Source organism: Mycetomoellerius zeteki, unplaced genomic scaffold, assembly GCF_001594055.1.
Source record: "Mycetomoellerius zeteki isolate Tzet28-1 unplaced genomic scaffold, Tzet1.0 scaffold106, whole genome shotgun sequence".
In the NCBI taxonomy this organism is placed as follows: domain Eukaryota; kingdom Metazoa; phylum Arthropoda; class Insecta; order Hymenoptera; family Formicidae; genus Mycetomoellerius; species Mycetomoellerius zeteki.
In genome coordinates, this window is record NW_017255975.1 from 5,203,994 (window position 1) to 5,221,292 (window position 17,299).

At 30.9% G+C, this 17,299-nt stretch overlaps 3 protein-coding genes across 3 annotated transcripts; 1 reads left to right on the top strand and 2 right to left on the bottom strand.

The window, feature by feature from the left end:
- Positions 1-1,647: 1,647 nt before the first annotated feature.
- On the bottom strand, positions 1,648-9,446 carry LOC108724589 (sorbitol dehydrogenase). Its single transcript, XM_018451026.1, has 8 exons — positions 9,133-9,446; positions 7,647-7,680; positions 6,843-7,003; positions 5,545-5,708; positions 5,020-5,204; positions 2,829-3,007; positions 2,589-2,710; positions 1,648-1,940 (listed from the first exon to the last, which is right to left on the bottom strand). Exons 1-8 carry the CDS (start codon positions 9,184-9,186, stop codon positions 1,787-1,789), a joined length of 1,053 nt encoding a protein of 350 aa, XP_018306528.1. The 5' UTR covers positions 9,187-9,446; the 3' UTR covers positions 1,648-1,786.
- Positions 9,447-9,586: 140 nt separating this feature from the next.
- On the bottom strand, positions 9,587-13,061 carry RIOK2 (RIO kinase 2). The gene is made up of 6 exons (XM_018451017.1): positions 12,874-13,061; positions 12,589-12,730; positions 12,132-12,510; positions 11,533-11,817; positions 10,779-11,455; positions 9,587-9,759 (listed from the first exon to the last, which is right to left on the bottom strand). The coding sequence occupies exons 1-5, from the start codon at positions 12,937-12,939 to the stop codon at positions 10,792-10,794; spliced, it is 1,536 nt and encodes a 511-aa protein (XP_018306519.1). The 5' UTR covers positions 12,940-13,061; the 3' UTR covers positions 9,587-9,759; positions 10,779-10,791.
- Positions 13,062-13,729: 668 nt separating this feature from the next.
- Positions 13,730-15,530, top strand: LOC108723218 (uncharacterized). Its single transcript, XM_018448781.1, has 4 exons — positions 13,730-14,208; positions 14,281-14,580; positions 14,704-14,780; positions 14,843-15,530. The coding sequence occupies exons 1-4, from the start codon at positions 13,868-13,870 to the stop codon at positions 15,457-15,459; spliced, it is 1,335 nt and encodes a 444-aa protein (XP_018304283.1). The 5' UTR covers positions 13,730-13,867; the 3' UTR covers positions 15,460-15,530.
- The last annotated feature ends 1,769 nt before the right edge of the window (positions 15,531-17,299 follow it).

Below are 17,299 nucleotides of genomic sequence, written 5' to 3' on the forward strand. Positions count from 1 at the left end.
ACCGGGTAGGGTCATCTTTATACGCATCAATAATAACATACATATTTCATGCGATCTCTATACAACAGCATTTAGGAATGTTTCTTGCCATTAATTGAATGTCAAGATATAAAAGATAGAACATGTGTAAATTAACACAGCGCAATTTACACGAAACATGATGAAAGATTCAACATTAAACATTGCCAATCTGCGATATATATACATATATATTTTAATATATATATTATATAGTATATATACTATATATATATTATTATATATATTTTATGTATATAGCCAGTGTTAATATTTAAACATTTCTCCAGTTTTCTATCTTAATTAAGTCAAACATCAAATTAAGACGATTACTTACATAGCTAAATTCAGTTTAAAATATCGCATAATATAAAATCTTTCACATAACATTTCTCGCAGAGAATTACAGTTGTATTTACTGTAATTCGTCTATTTACAGTGAATCATAACTTTGATAGCTCCGCCTGCTCCAGTTCTGCTGGTCTCAAACGCTTGCTTGGTCTCCTCTAGCTTGTAATTATGAGTAACCAACGACTTCACGTCTACCTTGCCAGACGAGACAAGCTCCAATGCATCACCATAGCTGCAATGTGAAATGAAAAAAAGACCATATAGAATAATCTTCTATGAAGCGTAACATTAAGATAATTTATCTATGTGCATTTATCTATAAATAAATGAAAAACTACAGAACTCCTGGGATGCTATTCTGTACATGTCTACCGCAGTTTTTTTGCCATACAAAATATCTGCACAACGACATACATATAACGACATCGGCAAGTATCGGTAAACGCATACAAAATAGAGGCCCAGGAATTCTGTAACTCGTTATGCAATCATTATATGCTTATAACGACAGTCGCGCAAATATTTTATATAATAAAAAAGCTGCGCAAATGTTATTATCCTGAAAAAATATATCAGTAAACGTTATTATTAATTAAAATTCAACAGTTGTTTCGAAATTAGAATATCGCCACTTTTGAGTCATTAAGGTGATCCTACACCTTAATGGCTCAATAGTACTGATTAAAGTATAATATTGACTCAGTAATACTGACAGTGTGGCATCAATATTTTCAATATTTTTACAACTTTATATCAGTATTATTGACAATATATTTCACATTAATTTTACATACAATATCTTGCACTATGACATACTGTGACATGGATCCTAATAAAACGATGCTGATATTCGAGAATCATTCAAAATACAGATCACTGTCAGTATTCTACGTCAATCCATCCAATATCAACATCAATCATATACAATCAGTCATATTGTCAGAATTTGTTAATACTAATAGTATTATTAACCGGGTAGGGTCATCTTTATACGCATCAATAATAACATACATATTTCATGCGATCTCTATACAACAGCATTTAGGAATGTTTCTTGCCATTAATTGAATGTCAAGATATAAAAGATAGAACATGTGTAAATTAACACAGCGCAATTTACACGAAACATGATGAAAGATTCAACATTAAACATTGCCAATCTGCGATATATATACATATATATTTTAATATATATATTATATAGTATATATACTATATATATATTATTATATATATTTTATGTATATAGACAGTGTTAATATTTAAACATTTCTCCAGTTTTCTATCTTAATTAAGTCAAACATCAAATTAAGACGATTACTTACATAGCTAAATTCAGTTTAAAATATCGCATAATATAAAATCTTTCACATAACATTTCTCGCAGAGAATTACAGTTGTATTTACTGTAATTCGTCTATTTACAGTGAATCATAACTTTGATAGCTCCGCCTGCTCCAGTTCTGCTGGTCTCAAACGCTTGCTTGGTCTCCTCTAGCTTGTAATTATGAGTAACCAACGACTTCACGTCTACCTTGCCAGACGAGACAAGCTCCAATGCATCACCATAGCTGCAATGTGAAATGAAAAAAAGACCATATAGAATAATCTTCTATGAAGCGTAACATTAAGATAATTTATCTATGTGCATTTATCTATAAATAAATGAAAAACTACAGAACTCCTGGGATGCTATTCTGTACATGTCTACCGCAGTTTTTTTGCCATACAAAATATCTGCACAACGACATACATATAACGACATCGGCAAGTATCGGTAAACGCATACAAAATAGAGGCCCAGGAATTCTGTAACTCGTTATGCAATCATTATATGCTTATAACGACAGTCGCGCAAATATTTTATATAATAAAAAAGCTGCGCAACTGTCGTTATGAACACATAACGATTGCATAACGAGTTACAGAATTCTACTGCAGTAGAGCTATTCTGTAACTTTTAACGACAGTTTGGTATCGTTACATTATCGTTGCGCAGCTTTTTTATCATGTAAAATACCTATGCAACAACATTCCTAGCTAGTAAAATTGTCGTTAAAAAGTTACAGAATAGGCCTACTGATTTTTTTAAAACCACGATGGCTATTTCTCCCAATAATTAAATTAGCAAATTATTCTCATATTTAATTTGGCACGAAATGTTAGTATTAATATGTACTTTTCCCGTTTAACATATAATTTGACTAATTGAAACTTACTCATTTACGTATCGGAAAACACCCCTGATGTCGACTTCTCTTATCAAAGCGTTTATTAGTGGAATTTGTACCTCTGGAGCACCCATTCCCACTAATACAATGACTCCACCAGATTTGGTCACCTAATATACAATACAAATACGATTTATAATCTAATTTCTTTAGATTGTCAACTAACTTTAAATAATCTAATTAATATAAATAGTTTAATTTAAAATAAGGATATATTTTGTAGCTTACAAGAATCGCTAAACGAATCGAGGATTGTGCACCAGAGGCGTCTATCGTTCTGTTAGGTTCACCCTCGAAAATTGCATGAATATCAGCCACTATATCCTCCTCCGATCTATCCTTTTGCACCAGATACGTGACATCGGCGCCAAGTTTCTTCGCTACGTTCAGTCTACTTTGCAAGATATCTATAAACATAAATCACACCTATTTACATCTCATTTACAAGTTGTATAGGCTTGCATTTAGAATTCTTCGAAAGAGAACTTGTGTTACTTGTAAAACATGCTTTGTGTCATCTACAAAAGAATGGAAATATATATTAAGAAGAAAGATGCAGCATCCTTGAAAAAATAGCGCTCTACGTATCAATACGTAGTTCAAATTTACAATAGAAAAATGACTACTTGACGACACTTCGTAACTGCGTGACCTCGATGATATACTTTCTTATTCCATAGATAGTATCTATCTATATGCTAAATGCAGCCTCAGCGAAGCTTATCTCGCGATCGACATTGCAACATCATTATTACACCATATCTCATAATATGGATGTTTTTCTCTCATTCGCAATTACGTAAATGCACAATTACGTAATTTGATTAACTATTTATGTCGCTTCACAAACAAATTTGCGATAAATTATACGTCAAAAATTTCGTTATCATGACACTACAAATGCAATCGCTCCAGAATTTTCCATTAAGTGACAACATGTACGTCATTTTGTATCGGAAATTTCCTTTACTTCTCAATAAACAAATACTAAAATGTTATTTTGATACATAATATAAATCAGCAAGGAATTTTTAAGAAAATGGCTGAATTTTGATATCGCAATTAACTTCATAAAAAGCTAATAATGAAGTTCTCTTTTACTGGGTCAAAATAAAAATTTGTCGCGCTACTTCATTTGTATTACGAAAACAAATTTGGCAATTATACTGAATTATACCAAATACAGTTTTGTGATTGATTTATGACATCTTAAGACTATTTAAATGATCTTAAATATAAGAACCGATATAAGAATACCAGTCTATGAATCTACTTTTTGAATTGTAATATGATGATTTTTAACGAAATCAAAGATAAAATGCTCCTTTTATATAATTCGCAATAACTTAGTAACAAAAAATCTTAGGAACATTCAAAAAACAATTTTGTACAGAAAACTTAACTTTTACGTTAGAAAGTCGAAAATTTTCATAAGTTTTTTTACACGTAATAAACTCACAAAGTGAGAAGAAAATTTCCCATTTTGTTTAGCTTGGAATTTTCTATATGTAAAAATTACCAAACTCATAGAAACTAAAAAGACATGATGAGCTTCTAAAAGAAATTTTAAGCTTTAAAAGCCTATTTTAAATTTAAATTTCGTTCATTTTTGACGATGTTACAAATTGCTTGAAATGCATAGCGCTACGAACTTTATATATACAGGGTGTTTCCAAATTAAATGGCAAAACTTCGGGAGCGTGTAGAGAAGTAAAAAACTAAGAAAAAAAGTCCTATAGACATATGCTCCTTTTTGCTTTGTTTCGCAGGAAATCACGAAAAAAGAAAAAAATATATTTAATTTATTATTTTAATTATTTTATTTATAAACTTTTTAATGAAGATTTTGTTCGAAATGTGCACCTCTTGCAGCAATACAAGCATTGCATCTGTCAAACACGGCTCTTGTAGCAGCCAGGCCTTTAAAGCATTACCGTTGCAGAAACCGTATACAAAAACCATATCAGCATATTCACTATTAGAATACGTACGCGGCATATTGCAAAAGACAAAATTCATCTACTATTAAAGGCTTTCAAAGAGCGACTGACAAATTCATAACAGAAAGTGGAAAATGTAATCAAATATGTCGGTGCTAGATATGGCAAGAAATGTAAACATTTTTTTTCGATTTCTCTGAAACGGAGCAAAAACGAGCATATGTCTATAGGACTTTTTTTCTTAGTTTTTTACTCCTCTACACGCTCCCGAAGTTTTGCGATTTAATTTGGAAACACCCTGTATATATATTTCAACCTTACTATACTTCCCTACGAGATAATATTATCTCACACTTTTTGTATATAGTTCTTTATAATGATTACTTGAATGAAATGTTGAGTGAAGATAAAGAAAATCGTCAAAACGTAGATTAAAGTATTTGTTTCTTTTGCCTCAAGTTTTATCCTTTATCACATACCCGCGATAACTATTTTCGTCGCACCCATGGCTTTTGCTACCAGCAAGGTCACCAAACCGATCGGACCAGCTCCCAGAATTAATACTTTAGAACTGATTCCGACTTCGCCCCGTTTACAAGCGTGTACTCCCACCGATAATGGCTCTAAAAGCGCTCCTTCCTCTAAGCTTACATGATCAGGCAATCTATTACAAAAAATCACAAATACAGAAATTAATTTTCTTTCCATCTACAACGACACATTTTATCAATTTATTTCATATTGTGTTAAAAAAAAACTTTGTACCCAGTAAACACCAACTAACAGTAATACCATATAACATCAATGTTATAATTTCCCGTTCAACAATGTAATTTTTAACAATATTACGTATAATATATACTATTACTTTGAAGAAAGTATAATATTAATGTGATGTTACTGTTAGTGTTTATTACTGAGTAGCTATCTTGCATCTACATCATTGTTTGCACATTATTGGTTTTAATGTAATTATGTGTAAATATGTAATCAAGTATGTTTACTTGAAGCAGAAATCAGCTGCATGTTTGTAGAAACGTCTTAAGCTACCGTGCACAGGCGGAGTTGCGCAAAACACAACATCTTTGCACAGATTATAACGGCCCTCTTTGCAATGCGTACATACCCTGCAAGGCACTCCAGGTTCAATAGCAACACGATCACCGACCTATAAAAAATACAAAACAAGAAAATACCAAGAACATATATTTTATACAAAAATAATCATTCTTCAATATTAACATTCAATATTAACATTAGTTAAAAAAAAAGTAACGATAAAGTCATGAGTACATTCAAAATTTTTTTTGGGGGAGAGAAGGGTTTTATCAATTCTATTATTATATAAACAGCAATTTTTTTAATTGTTCTTTTAAATACCGATTAAAATTGCGTTTTTGGATATTTTAGGGCTTAGTTTTCTTCTGGTTCCTGATTATGAATAGAAAAAATATTAGGTTTTGTAAATCACAATTTTTTCCCCTAAAGAAAGTGTAGGTAAAACCCAGATAGCAAAGCGTGTCTCAGCAAAATCGTACAAATCTGTGATTGCTTATGATGCTGGCAACTTGCCATAGATTTGTCTTCAACGATTTCGAATATACTGATATTGTAGCAACGTGCAAACAACAATGTGTATATATATTGCCAGCAGTTTAACAGCAAGATAAGTGCATCAATATTATATCTTGTGTTGTCGACAATATGACAGCATTGTATGATGATGCATATTATTATGGCAACATAATGGCAGTAGTACGAATTTTGATGATAACGATTTTAAAGTTGTCAGCAAACTGCTGGCAAATTGTTACTCAAAATTATCATATCGTGAAGGCATCAAATTGCCAACAAATGAGGACTCAGTTGCTGCAATTCTAGCAACATATGCTTAGCAATGCATACTTAGCAAGCAACATCCCAGCAACAAGACAGACGTTGCTATCTGGGAATATAGTTATTATAAACAAAATGTGTAATTGTGAATGGAGTTATTAATCTCGACACTATTCTGTTTTTCGGCTCAAAAACTTTGCGAAATCTTTTCTTCTGTATCGAACACTCTAGCAAAGCTCTAACTAACGGAAGTCCCAGAAATTATTTACATGGCCACAACAGAAGCAAAAGATATTTTGTATCACAATAAAAAATTTATTCAGAATCGAGAGAAAAACTGTATTTTTTGTAATTAATAAAAATGAAAAAATTAATAAAAAATTTCGAAGCGAGATTGAATTCTCAAATTCCTCCTGGAATATATTCATGGATAAAGTAAATACCTATGTATACGTATGTATGATACCTTTAAATTCTTGACATTTTTTCCAAGTTTGGCGACAATTCCAGAGGACTCATGACCAAGGATCATAGGTTTCTTAACTATAAAATCGCCGATTCTGCCATTGACAAGATAATGAACGTCCGACCCACAGATTCCTACGCATCCCATTTCGAGAAGCACCTCTATAAAAAATTACAATATCTTTATTATAATATAATCCCAACTTACTAAATTATAAAAAGGCACATCTAGCTTTTAAATTCTTTTTCATCCAAATTGTCAGTATTATGATGAATTTAATTAATCACAAAACAGACTTTCAATGTCTGACTTTCTTTATCCCGCTTCATAATTTTAGTGCGATTGTTTTTATTCATTAAAAGAATATCGAAAATTTAAGATTATTGTAAAGCGTCTTTCTAACTAATTATGATCAAAATATACGCGCGAAGCGTTCAACAGCTTTAAATTGAAATTAATCTGCTTAATTTATCAGTATGTATCTCGAACAGCATTGCGTATAATATTTCGACGAGCGTCATCGCATGTATTAATAGATCTCGATGTAAATTGATTTACAACAAAGTGTGTTAGGCAATTGAATAAAGAATCCTTCTTTTACGTTTTCAATATAAACTAAGTTTTTACTCTCTTTTCTTTCTAATAAAAAATAATGTTATCTGTAAAAAATACTGATTAATATTAATTATATTTCTCAGTAATACATTTCTTATCAATAATACACATTATTGAAATTTTTCTGCGATATATTTTTATCAAAGCTAATTAAAAAATAGTAAATATTGATAAAAAGGCATCTCTTACCATTGTCTTCTGGTTCCTCGATTCTCGTGTTTTCCTAAAACAGCAAAAATTATCCATATCTAAATCTAATCACAAAAAATATATTTGAGCGACATTGTAAAAAGCTGTGCAGACAATAATAATAAAAAAACAATTTACAAACTTGTGACACTCTAAAAATCGGTATTGAATAATCTGCTGTTTCAATTTTGCACTTATCTTTTACGAGATAAAAATTAGGATCAACATGTGATTATAAAAATAATAATCTGTATATATTAAAAAATTTGAATTATGCGAAATCTAATAAAAATGTTGTTTATAATCTTGTATTCACCATATCGTATTAAGGCTGCGGTTCACTTGACGCTACAAATGCTTCGAAGCATTCTTTGATTAATCAATTCGTAAAATTCTTTGTACTGATTGATCGCTTAAACGCTTTGAAGCGTTTGTAGCATCAAGTGGACCGTAGCCTAAATAAGAAAAAAAATTGTTTGTAGTTTTTGTTTTCTCAAGAAAAACAAATTACTTTTTTTATTCATATATCTTTACTTTATAAGAAATTGGTGAATTGAAAAGAATTGATAAAAATTTATTTTTATAAACTTACTAGTTCGTTATTTTCGAAATACGAAATTTTGTTTTAGAAAAATATAATTTTTCACATACTTTTTTGCTTGCATAAAACAAAATTAAAAAGAAATTACAAGAATAGCACATTAGTCTGTTCCTAATTTTTAAAATTCGATGTTTTGCACCTAAGAAAAGATGCGATTCTTTGTTAATTGCATCCAAAAAGAACATAAATTGAAAACTGATTTATAATGTAGTGTTTCAAAGGGCAAATACATCTAGCAAGATCAAGTATAGCTTTATTTTTTAATTTTCCCTTAAAAACGTAATAATTTCGTAATTCTGAAATCTGTAAAATATTTGACAAACTGACATCTGGACGATTTTTTATTAATAGCTTTTGGTATCATTATTTCAGGAATTATTTTACACTTTACTTAACATATCGAACCTATGTTTCAGTTTACTGTATATTTTACAGGTTTCAGGATTACGAAATTATTCTGTTTGCACGGGTTTCAAAAATAAATATGTATCAATGTAATGTAACAATTCACTGCATATCGTTTCTTGCTTCTGACGTCATATAACCAATACTTCGAGACAGTCGAGCCTTAATTTGATAACTAAATAAAAATCATAATAAAATTACTATAATCTGCAAAATTTAAAAAATTATAGTACGTAAATGCGCTAACTGATTATATTAAACATAATTATAAATTTTTCATTTTCTTTACAGCAGTTGGTAAAATATAATTTAATTTATTTTTAATTATATTTTGAGTCTTGCTTGATCTTTTCATTTTTGTCTATTAAGTACGGATTAGACTAATAAAACTTAATCGAAATAATAAGAGTGGTGTATTCGATTCGAATATGAGCAAGCGCAGTTGTGCAAGTTCAATATGCTTCTGCAACGTGTACTAACCAGGCGCAAATCGTTGATACCATACAGTATAGCAGAGAGATTGTCCTTAGCCATGATTTTTCAACGGAAATTCGAAACTAGTTTAGTCAGTCTTCAGCCGCGATTTGCTTGTGTCGATTCCGGATATTTTGATAAGCACAACGCACGAGGGACTCGGCGTTCAAGAGAGAACTTGCTGCTATATATATACGCGCTGCAGTTATACGTATGTACTTGGAGCTACCAATGTGACCTTATTATCGCCTGCTAGGCCGTTTACTCCACCATCACTATCAACAGCATTCCTCGCGGCGCGAACTTATTGAACAGTCCAATTTGTTCAATATATTTCACAACTGCACCATCAACCGTTGTATAATGCCGTCCCAGGAATACGTTGTTCGGAACAAATCGATTTGTACCGTATATGCAGTCCCACTTTTCCTTCTTATTATTAATCGGCCTTATGTCCGTAGCTCGCGTGTTGCGTTACGACAACGAAATGTATAATACGCAACAGAGGAGACAAAACAAATAGATTAAACAAAATACCCTCTCTTGATGATGTACCAAGTGTACCTCTACAGAGAAATGCTCCTTTTGCACTCAAGATTGAACTGTCGCTTCTTAAGACCGACAAATTTTCTCCTAAGATCGGAAATCTTTATCACATACCTATATTTAGGAAAGATATTTTTCCAAATTCTCCCAATTGATTCGATGTTTTAAGAGAGGGGATTTCATTATACTTTTTGATTAGAAAGAACTACAATAGAAATAGCAAGTTAAATTCTAAAGAAATCTGATGTTATGTAAACGTTTACTTAAGGCTATATTCATAATCGGATCTTGTATTTAGGATCATCTTAAATATAGTCTGAAGATAGTCTGAAGACGGTTTCAAAATAAGAATCGATTACGAATATCAGCTAGAATTTAAGAATTTTAGATTTGGGTCAAGTTGTAATAACGAATCTATCTATCAAAAATTGGGAAACATCTGAACCTCTGGAATTTCTATGTTTAAATTAAACTATCAGGACGTTTCAAACTACAAAAAGTTCTGCATTAGTATTCAATTATATTGACAATAGTGCTCAAGGTAAAATTGTTCATTAATAATAGATAGATTTTACATACATTTGATCTCAAATATAATTGAATTGGCATATGTACATAAGATATTCTTTTATATTGATTTACTTATACATATTTTAATAGTACTTATTTGCAATTACATCGTAGTTATTATTAATACTGCAAAATTGCTCAATTAAAGCACTGAAGTATACGATTAGTTCTCGAAATAAAACTACTTTCTATATTTTTCTCTTTTGTCGATTATTGTTCTTTGGAGGAACACAGTATTACATTTTTCTCTAATCTATTTTTAATGTACTTTTTTCCTAAGATGACAAATATTCAATTTTAAAAACGCTTTTATCTCTCACAAATATATATCTATTTATCTTTATATATTAAAGTTTGAAAGGATCAGAATAATAAACAAGATTATTTGAAAATGTTTGCATTATATTACATATAAAATAAAATAAAATAAAAATAATGCATAATGTAGAAAAATGACCACATGCATATATGTATGTATTGTGATAAAACTATTTACAAAAATATTTTGTTAATTATATATGTAATAAATGACTTACAATAACTTGTACTTTATTCCCAACCCCAAATTCCCGTTGATTCTTTAATTGTAGCCCTATTATCTCTTCGTATCCTCGTTACTGCGCTTGCTTCTCCTTTAGCAAGTGTTCTCTTTGCTTGGCTTCTCTCGCGTTTGTCAAGTGCTAACTTTGTTCTCTTTTTTATCAAATCTGGTGCAATTGTAGCAACTGTTAAAATACTTCGTGTATCATAAAAACGTACTGCTTCGTTTTCCGTATTTGATGATAAATCATACGATGTAAAATTATCATGTTTTTCATTGGCCTTTACATTTTCTACTGTTACATCTTCGTTATTTTGTTCACATTCATTTTCCGTATTACTTCGCTTGTCGGGACATGGCACCATAGATATTTTCTTCAAATGTTCATCATCATTATTTAAAGTTAAATCTCTTGTTGAAGCATCAAATCCTTCTTTTACAACAATTTCGTTTTGAAGTTGTAAACCTTTTAATTGATATTTCAAATCCTCAATATTATCAACACAATTCTCATATTTTTCTTCCTCACTGTCCTCACTGTCTTCATTGTCTATATTGTCTTTTTCTTCTTTATAATCAATGCCATTTTCTGTTAAAAAAGCATCAATTTCTTTTTCTATTTGCCTTGTAAAGCCACTGGCTTTGACTTCAGTATCTATGCTGTCCTCACGTCTAACATAAATAAAACATTAATTTACTAGATCAATAAAAAATATAATTAAGATATAATATACTTTCCAATTACTTACGATATATCTTGAAAAGTTGGATATAATTCGCTCTCATATCCAAAACGTCTCTTAAAGAAATCACGGATACAGTTCACATCTCTTTCAAAATATGCTTCTGCGTTCTCGTGTTCTGTAGAAACCATTTGAGGAAAATCAATGATAACAGGCTTGCCATCATCTTTGATCATTATGTTAAATTCATTGAAATCTCCATGTATAACACCATGATTCGCCAATCTAACAATCAAATCCATGAGCTCATCGTACAATGTTTCAACATTGTCTACTTCATTTATATTACACCTAAATAGGATAATATAAATAAGGTTTTTTAGGCTTCCATGGATATTTTCTATATAAAAGCTATGCATTTTATGAGTTCTCTCCATATCTATTATTAAAATTAATGCCAACATTTTATTGAAGAATAACTCGATACTGCAATATTAGATTGCTCCTCGCCTTGATGAAGCAAATTGTAATATTCCTAAATGGCATTTTAATAATGGATTTGGACATAGACATAACCTACGAAACACAGTTTCTATATATAAGAATTCATTATACATAATTAAACAGGATTCAATTAATACTAGAAATATTATTAATAAACATACAGAGGTCCACCTTCAACCAGCTCCATAACAACGCAGTGCCTGTTAAAGTCAATTGGTTTTGGCACAGGAAAACCTCTATCCAGAAGTGCTTTCATATATGCAAACTCTCTAGTTGCAGAGATTCTTGACAAGTATAACCAAGATACAGAATGTCTATGCTGATGATAATCTCTCTTTCCTTTAATGTTTCGAAAGCATGTTCTACCCAATCTGTGTAACTTTAGACAAAGCGGAGTCTCTTCTTCATTGGCAACAATGTAAATGTTAGATTCCTTGCCAACACCAATCTGATTACCAAAGGAATGGATTGTTCCTCTATGCGTTAAAACTTTTAAGGCTAAATAATCGTAACCAGCATTTGTCAAACGATAACCATCATCTAAAAATTTATTATAACAGGTTGTGAATATATTCTTAATAGAATCTATGATCATATGTAAATTTCAATGTGTCTTACACCGTTTGCCTCGTTCATAACTGAGCAATTTATGCTTGCACATTTCTTTTAGTAATTTGTGAACTCCACCATAACGCAGATTCGCTATTTGTGTGGCAAGTAATGCAGGTACGAGTTCATGATTTTTCATACCCATTTCAATCTAAAATATGAAAAATTAAAATTATTAAAATTAGAAAAAAGAAGGCATATGCAGATTTATAGATACACAGATCTTGTATAAATTTATTTTGTGATATATTTTTGTACGAATATATCAACGAATACAAATCACAAAATTCATACCGCTGTCAGAACACGAAAGTCTTCCGGGGTTAAATATCGTAATATTTTAACGTCCAACTTTCCCATATTAGATTACAGATAACTATATGGAGAATTTATATAATGCAAATGTGATTTTATCTTACAATATCAAGCTTTTTAACTTATTTCTATCTTCTTGGATCGTCGTACACGTGTAATTTAACCTATAAAGCTACCAGTGCTACCACGCTTATTCAATAACATTTTCCATTGGGAAAACTGGTGCAACACCAGCGCCGTAATAGGTTTCATCTGATTGGGGGCTGCGGTTCACTTGACGCTACAAACGCTTCGAAGCGTCTGAGCGACCAATCAGAACAAAGAATTTTACGAATTGACTAATTAAAGAATGGCTGCGTTCAGCAGAACGGTTGTTTTGCAACTGTTGGAAGTTTCCTTCGCGCTAATTGGATCATACTTTTAGATCTAGAAGAATGGTCCTATCTCAGCAGACAATCATAAAACAGTTGCAAAACTGTTGGAAGTTTCTTTCGAGCTGATTGGATCATACTTTTAGATCTAGAAGAATGGTCCTATCTCAGCAGACAATCATAAAACGGTTGCAAAACTGTTGAGTCTGCTGAACGCAGCCAATATTAATTTGATAGATTTTAGTTATTTTAGCGATTTCAGCGATTTATTTCCATCAGGAGCATCACAAAAAAATGGATATTATTGTATAACTTACATCCACTTCTTCAGAGGGCAGTAATGCGGCGGCATTTAGCGGTTACAGGAAAAAGGCCCTCACGTCCTCTCTCAGGTTTCTGTCTGATTCCATCATGGATGCAATTGATCAGTTTTCTCCGTTTTCTCTGCTGAACGCGAAATTCATGTCTGTTCATAATGATGCATAATGAGGTATCGTCAGCAATATCAGCATCGTAAGCAGCGATATAAAGTCAGCCATTGAAAAAATAGACCGTCTGAAGTGATGCAGTTTATTTCTCAATAGTTCGTTTCGTCAATAATTATGAATTTTCAAAAAATTTTACATTTTTTTTATGTTATTTATCTCAATATAATTTATTGCTATTATAAATTTACAATGGTGGACTATAATAAGAAGGAAGATGATAAAACAACGACGCTGATAGGATCGGTCTGTAAACAGACTACAAAGTGCTCAAGCTTATGCTTTTGTCATAACTTTATTCAAGAATTACTTCAGAGTGACCATGAAAAGTTCTTTGGAGCGTACAAAATGTGGCCTGAGCAGTTCGATTTGCTAGTAAATTTGCTTCATCCTCACTTTAAGAAGAACATCTTAAAACCTTCTCTTCCTACAGAGCTACGCCTAGCTGTCACTTTGTTGTAAATAAAATTAATGTACTTTAATTTTATTTCACCATTTTCTTTGAAGTAATATTATCGTGATTGTTGCAGATACTTATCCCAGGGTGATAACGCTAAGTTAAAACACGCAGAATTTGGGATAGGCAAGTCAACTGTTCATAAAATAGTGAATGAGACTTGTTGGGCGATTTGGACAACTTTACAGCCAATTGTTTTAAAGCCTCCTAGTAAAGAGGATTGGATATCCATCAGCGAAGATTTCATGAAAAAATGGCAGTTTCCAAACTGTCTAGGAGCATTAGATGGACGTTATATGACAATTCAAGCTCCACCCAATTCTGGATCAGCATTCTACAATTACAAACAATGGCTGCGTTCAGCAGAAAAACCGTGAGTGTTTAGTGATTTTTTAATGATTGGTTCTTGCCTTTAATTCTTCAGTGGATCTAAGCGCAGGAATCAATAATATTAAAAAATCACTGAGCAGTCATTTATTCACTTTTTCTGTTGCAGCCAATTTTTCAATATGATATTACTTGCCGTTTGCGATGCAACATATAAGTTTACATGGGTCAATATTGAGCAACGTGGTGAGTATATTTATTCATCCTTTAATTTTATTATCTTTAATTGTCACGATATCCATTTCCAGGTTCTATAAGTGATGATGGAGTATGGGCAAATACTAAACTTGCAAGTTCTCTGGCTGCAGGCGATTTACTCTTGCCAGATCCTACTTTACTTCCAGGGACAAATACTCCTTTTCCTTTTGTTTTTATCGGTGACGAGGCTTTCCCTCTATCGACGCATATGATGCGGCCCTATCCTCGCGAAAAGCTGAGTGATGATATGAGAATCTTTAATTATCGCTTATCACGTGTACGACGCACAATAGAGAATGCTTTTGGAATTTTGACGGCGCGATGGCGTATCTTACACAAACCTCTTTACATGTCAATAACCAACTGCGAAAATGTGTTGAAAGCCCTCGTTTGCCTACACAATTTTATTATGCTTGGGGAAGAACATGAGTCTGTAAATAATCGTCAGTATTGTACAACGGATTTAATTGATATCGAGGAACAAGATGGTGGCATTAGAGAAGGGCAATGGAGGCAGCACTTTTCCCCACATTTTATTGAACTGGGCCGAATGGATGCTAACCATTCTATAACGGATGCAGATTCTATAGCGAAGGAAATGAGAAATACTCTTAAAGAATACTTTATCTCTTCAACTGATAAAGCTCAGGCTCTATGGCATTACTAATATACATTCAAGGGAGCTATTATCAATCCTCCTAAGTGATATTATAGTTTCTAAGTTTACAAAACTATAACTCTGACAAATTATGACTCTGCAGTTTCATATTATCTAGTCAGTTAGTGTTTTTCTTGTGTTTTGTTATACATATACATCTTTATTTTTACTTTTTTACTACGATAACTTAAAATTTATTTTAATCCTAATCTGACACTGTGAATCTTATTTTTTTATAATATTTTTTATTGATTCGTTATTGATGTTACTCTTATAATATTTTGACTGTGTTCTTTGTATATTTATAATTTTTTCTACAATTCCGTTTACGATATCGATGATTAGTTACTTTCATTTAAACTTTTATAAGATATAGTTTGCATTTATTGACTGATTTATTTATTGTTCATTATTTATTTATTATTAGTATATAATTAATTATTAGTATATTCAGACTTGATCTTCCAACTGTCTGTGAGTGATGTATTTATAATCTTCTAGAAGTGACTCAACGGCCAAAGAATGACAAATTTATATCTATAACTCGGTATATTTCTTCTATGCTCTGAAGGAGGCATAAAAATGAGCCGCAACATGTATAAAGCAAATGTATAGTTTAATTAAATGTATTAAAAAATATACTATTTAATTAAATGTATTAAATGTACTATTTAAATTATTAATTATCTTTACGTATCAATTCCCACGCTCGATTCTTTTTTTATGCCCTTTATTTTACTATTTTGATTGTAAGGAGACCTTATTTTTTCTAATTTCTAAGTTTATTATATCAGAAGTGTTAAGACCTTTAGGAACAAACTTTAGGAAATGGTAGATTTCATCAAAAGAAACAACCTTTATTAAAAGGAACTTGTGTCTTTTGAACATCTTTAAGCTAGACTTGTGTCACACTTCGCGTATTGGAGATTGAGGATTGTAAATTAAAGATTGTAATTCATACAGTCAGAATGGAACGGATTAAAATTAAAATTATCTTACTGGTCAAATTCTAATCTTTAGTTTGCAATTCTTATTCTCCAATTGCGTCACACGTGACTGATCAAGTGGTTTTTTCAAAATGCTCATGAGGACACCCGGTAAAAAATTTTTCATGCATGAATATATATAAATATGTACAATCATACATAAATATTCATAAACATATGTAATTATGTATGAGATATGTCCGTACATGTTCATACATCCTTCTTTCATTTGTAAAATTACTTTTTAGTGTACTAAAAATACTAATAATAATGAGAAAACATAAAAAATAATTAAAAGGAAAATTTTCGCATCGTTTGTTTTAGAAAAAATCAAGTTCAAATCAAGGAAAAATGTAAAAGAATTGCTCACACATATATAATTGCATATAAAATTATACATAGTTATGTATGAGCAAATTTGTTTGCATTTTTCCAAACTTTATTTTTTCTAAAACAAACAATGCGAAAATTGTCCCATTAATTATTTTTTATGTTTTCTCAATATTATTATTATTTTTAATACACTAAAAAATAATTTTATAAAAGAAAGAAAGATGGATATATTTCATGAATAATTATTATGAATATTTATTCGTGTTTAGATATGTTTATACATATTTATACATATTGATGTATAAAAAATTTTTTACTGGGCAGAGATCTCTTTCGTACTTCTAGGACTCTAAGACATATTATATATGTCCCACTTATAAAGAAATTATAACTTTTAAACAAATAATTCTATCGATTTTTACTTTGACTTGTTTTAAATAAGAATGTTCAAAATCTGACATTAATGAGAATCTGCGAATAATTTATTGCGAAAAATATTTATTCATAAAATGAATCAATCAATGTCCTTC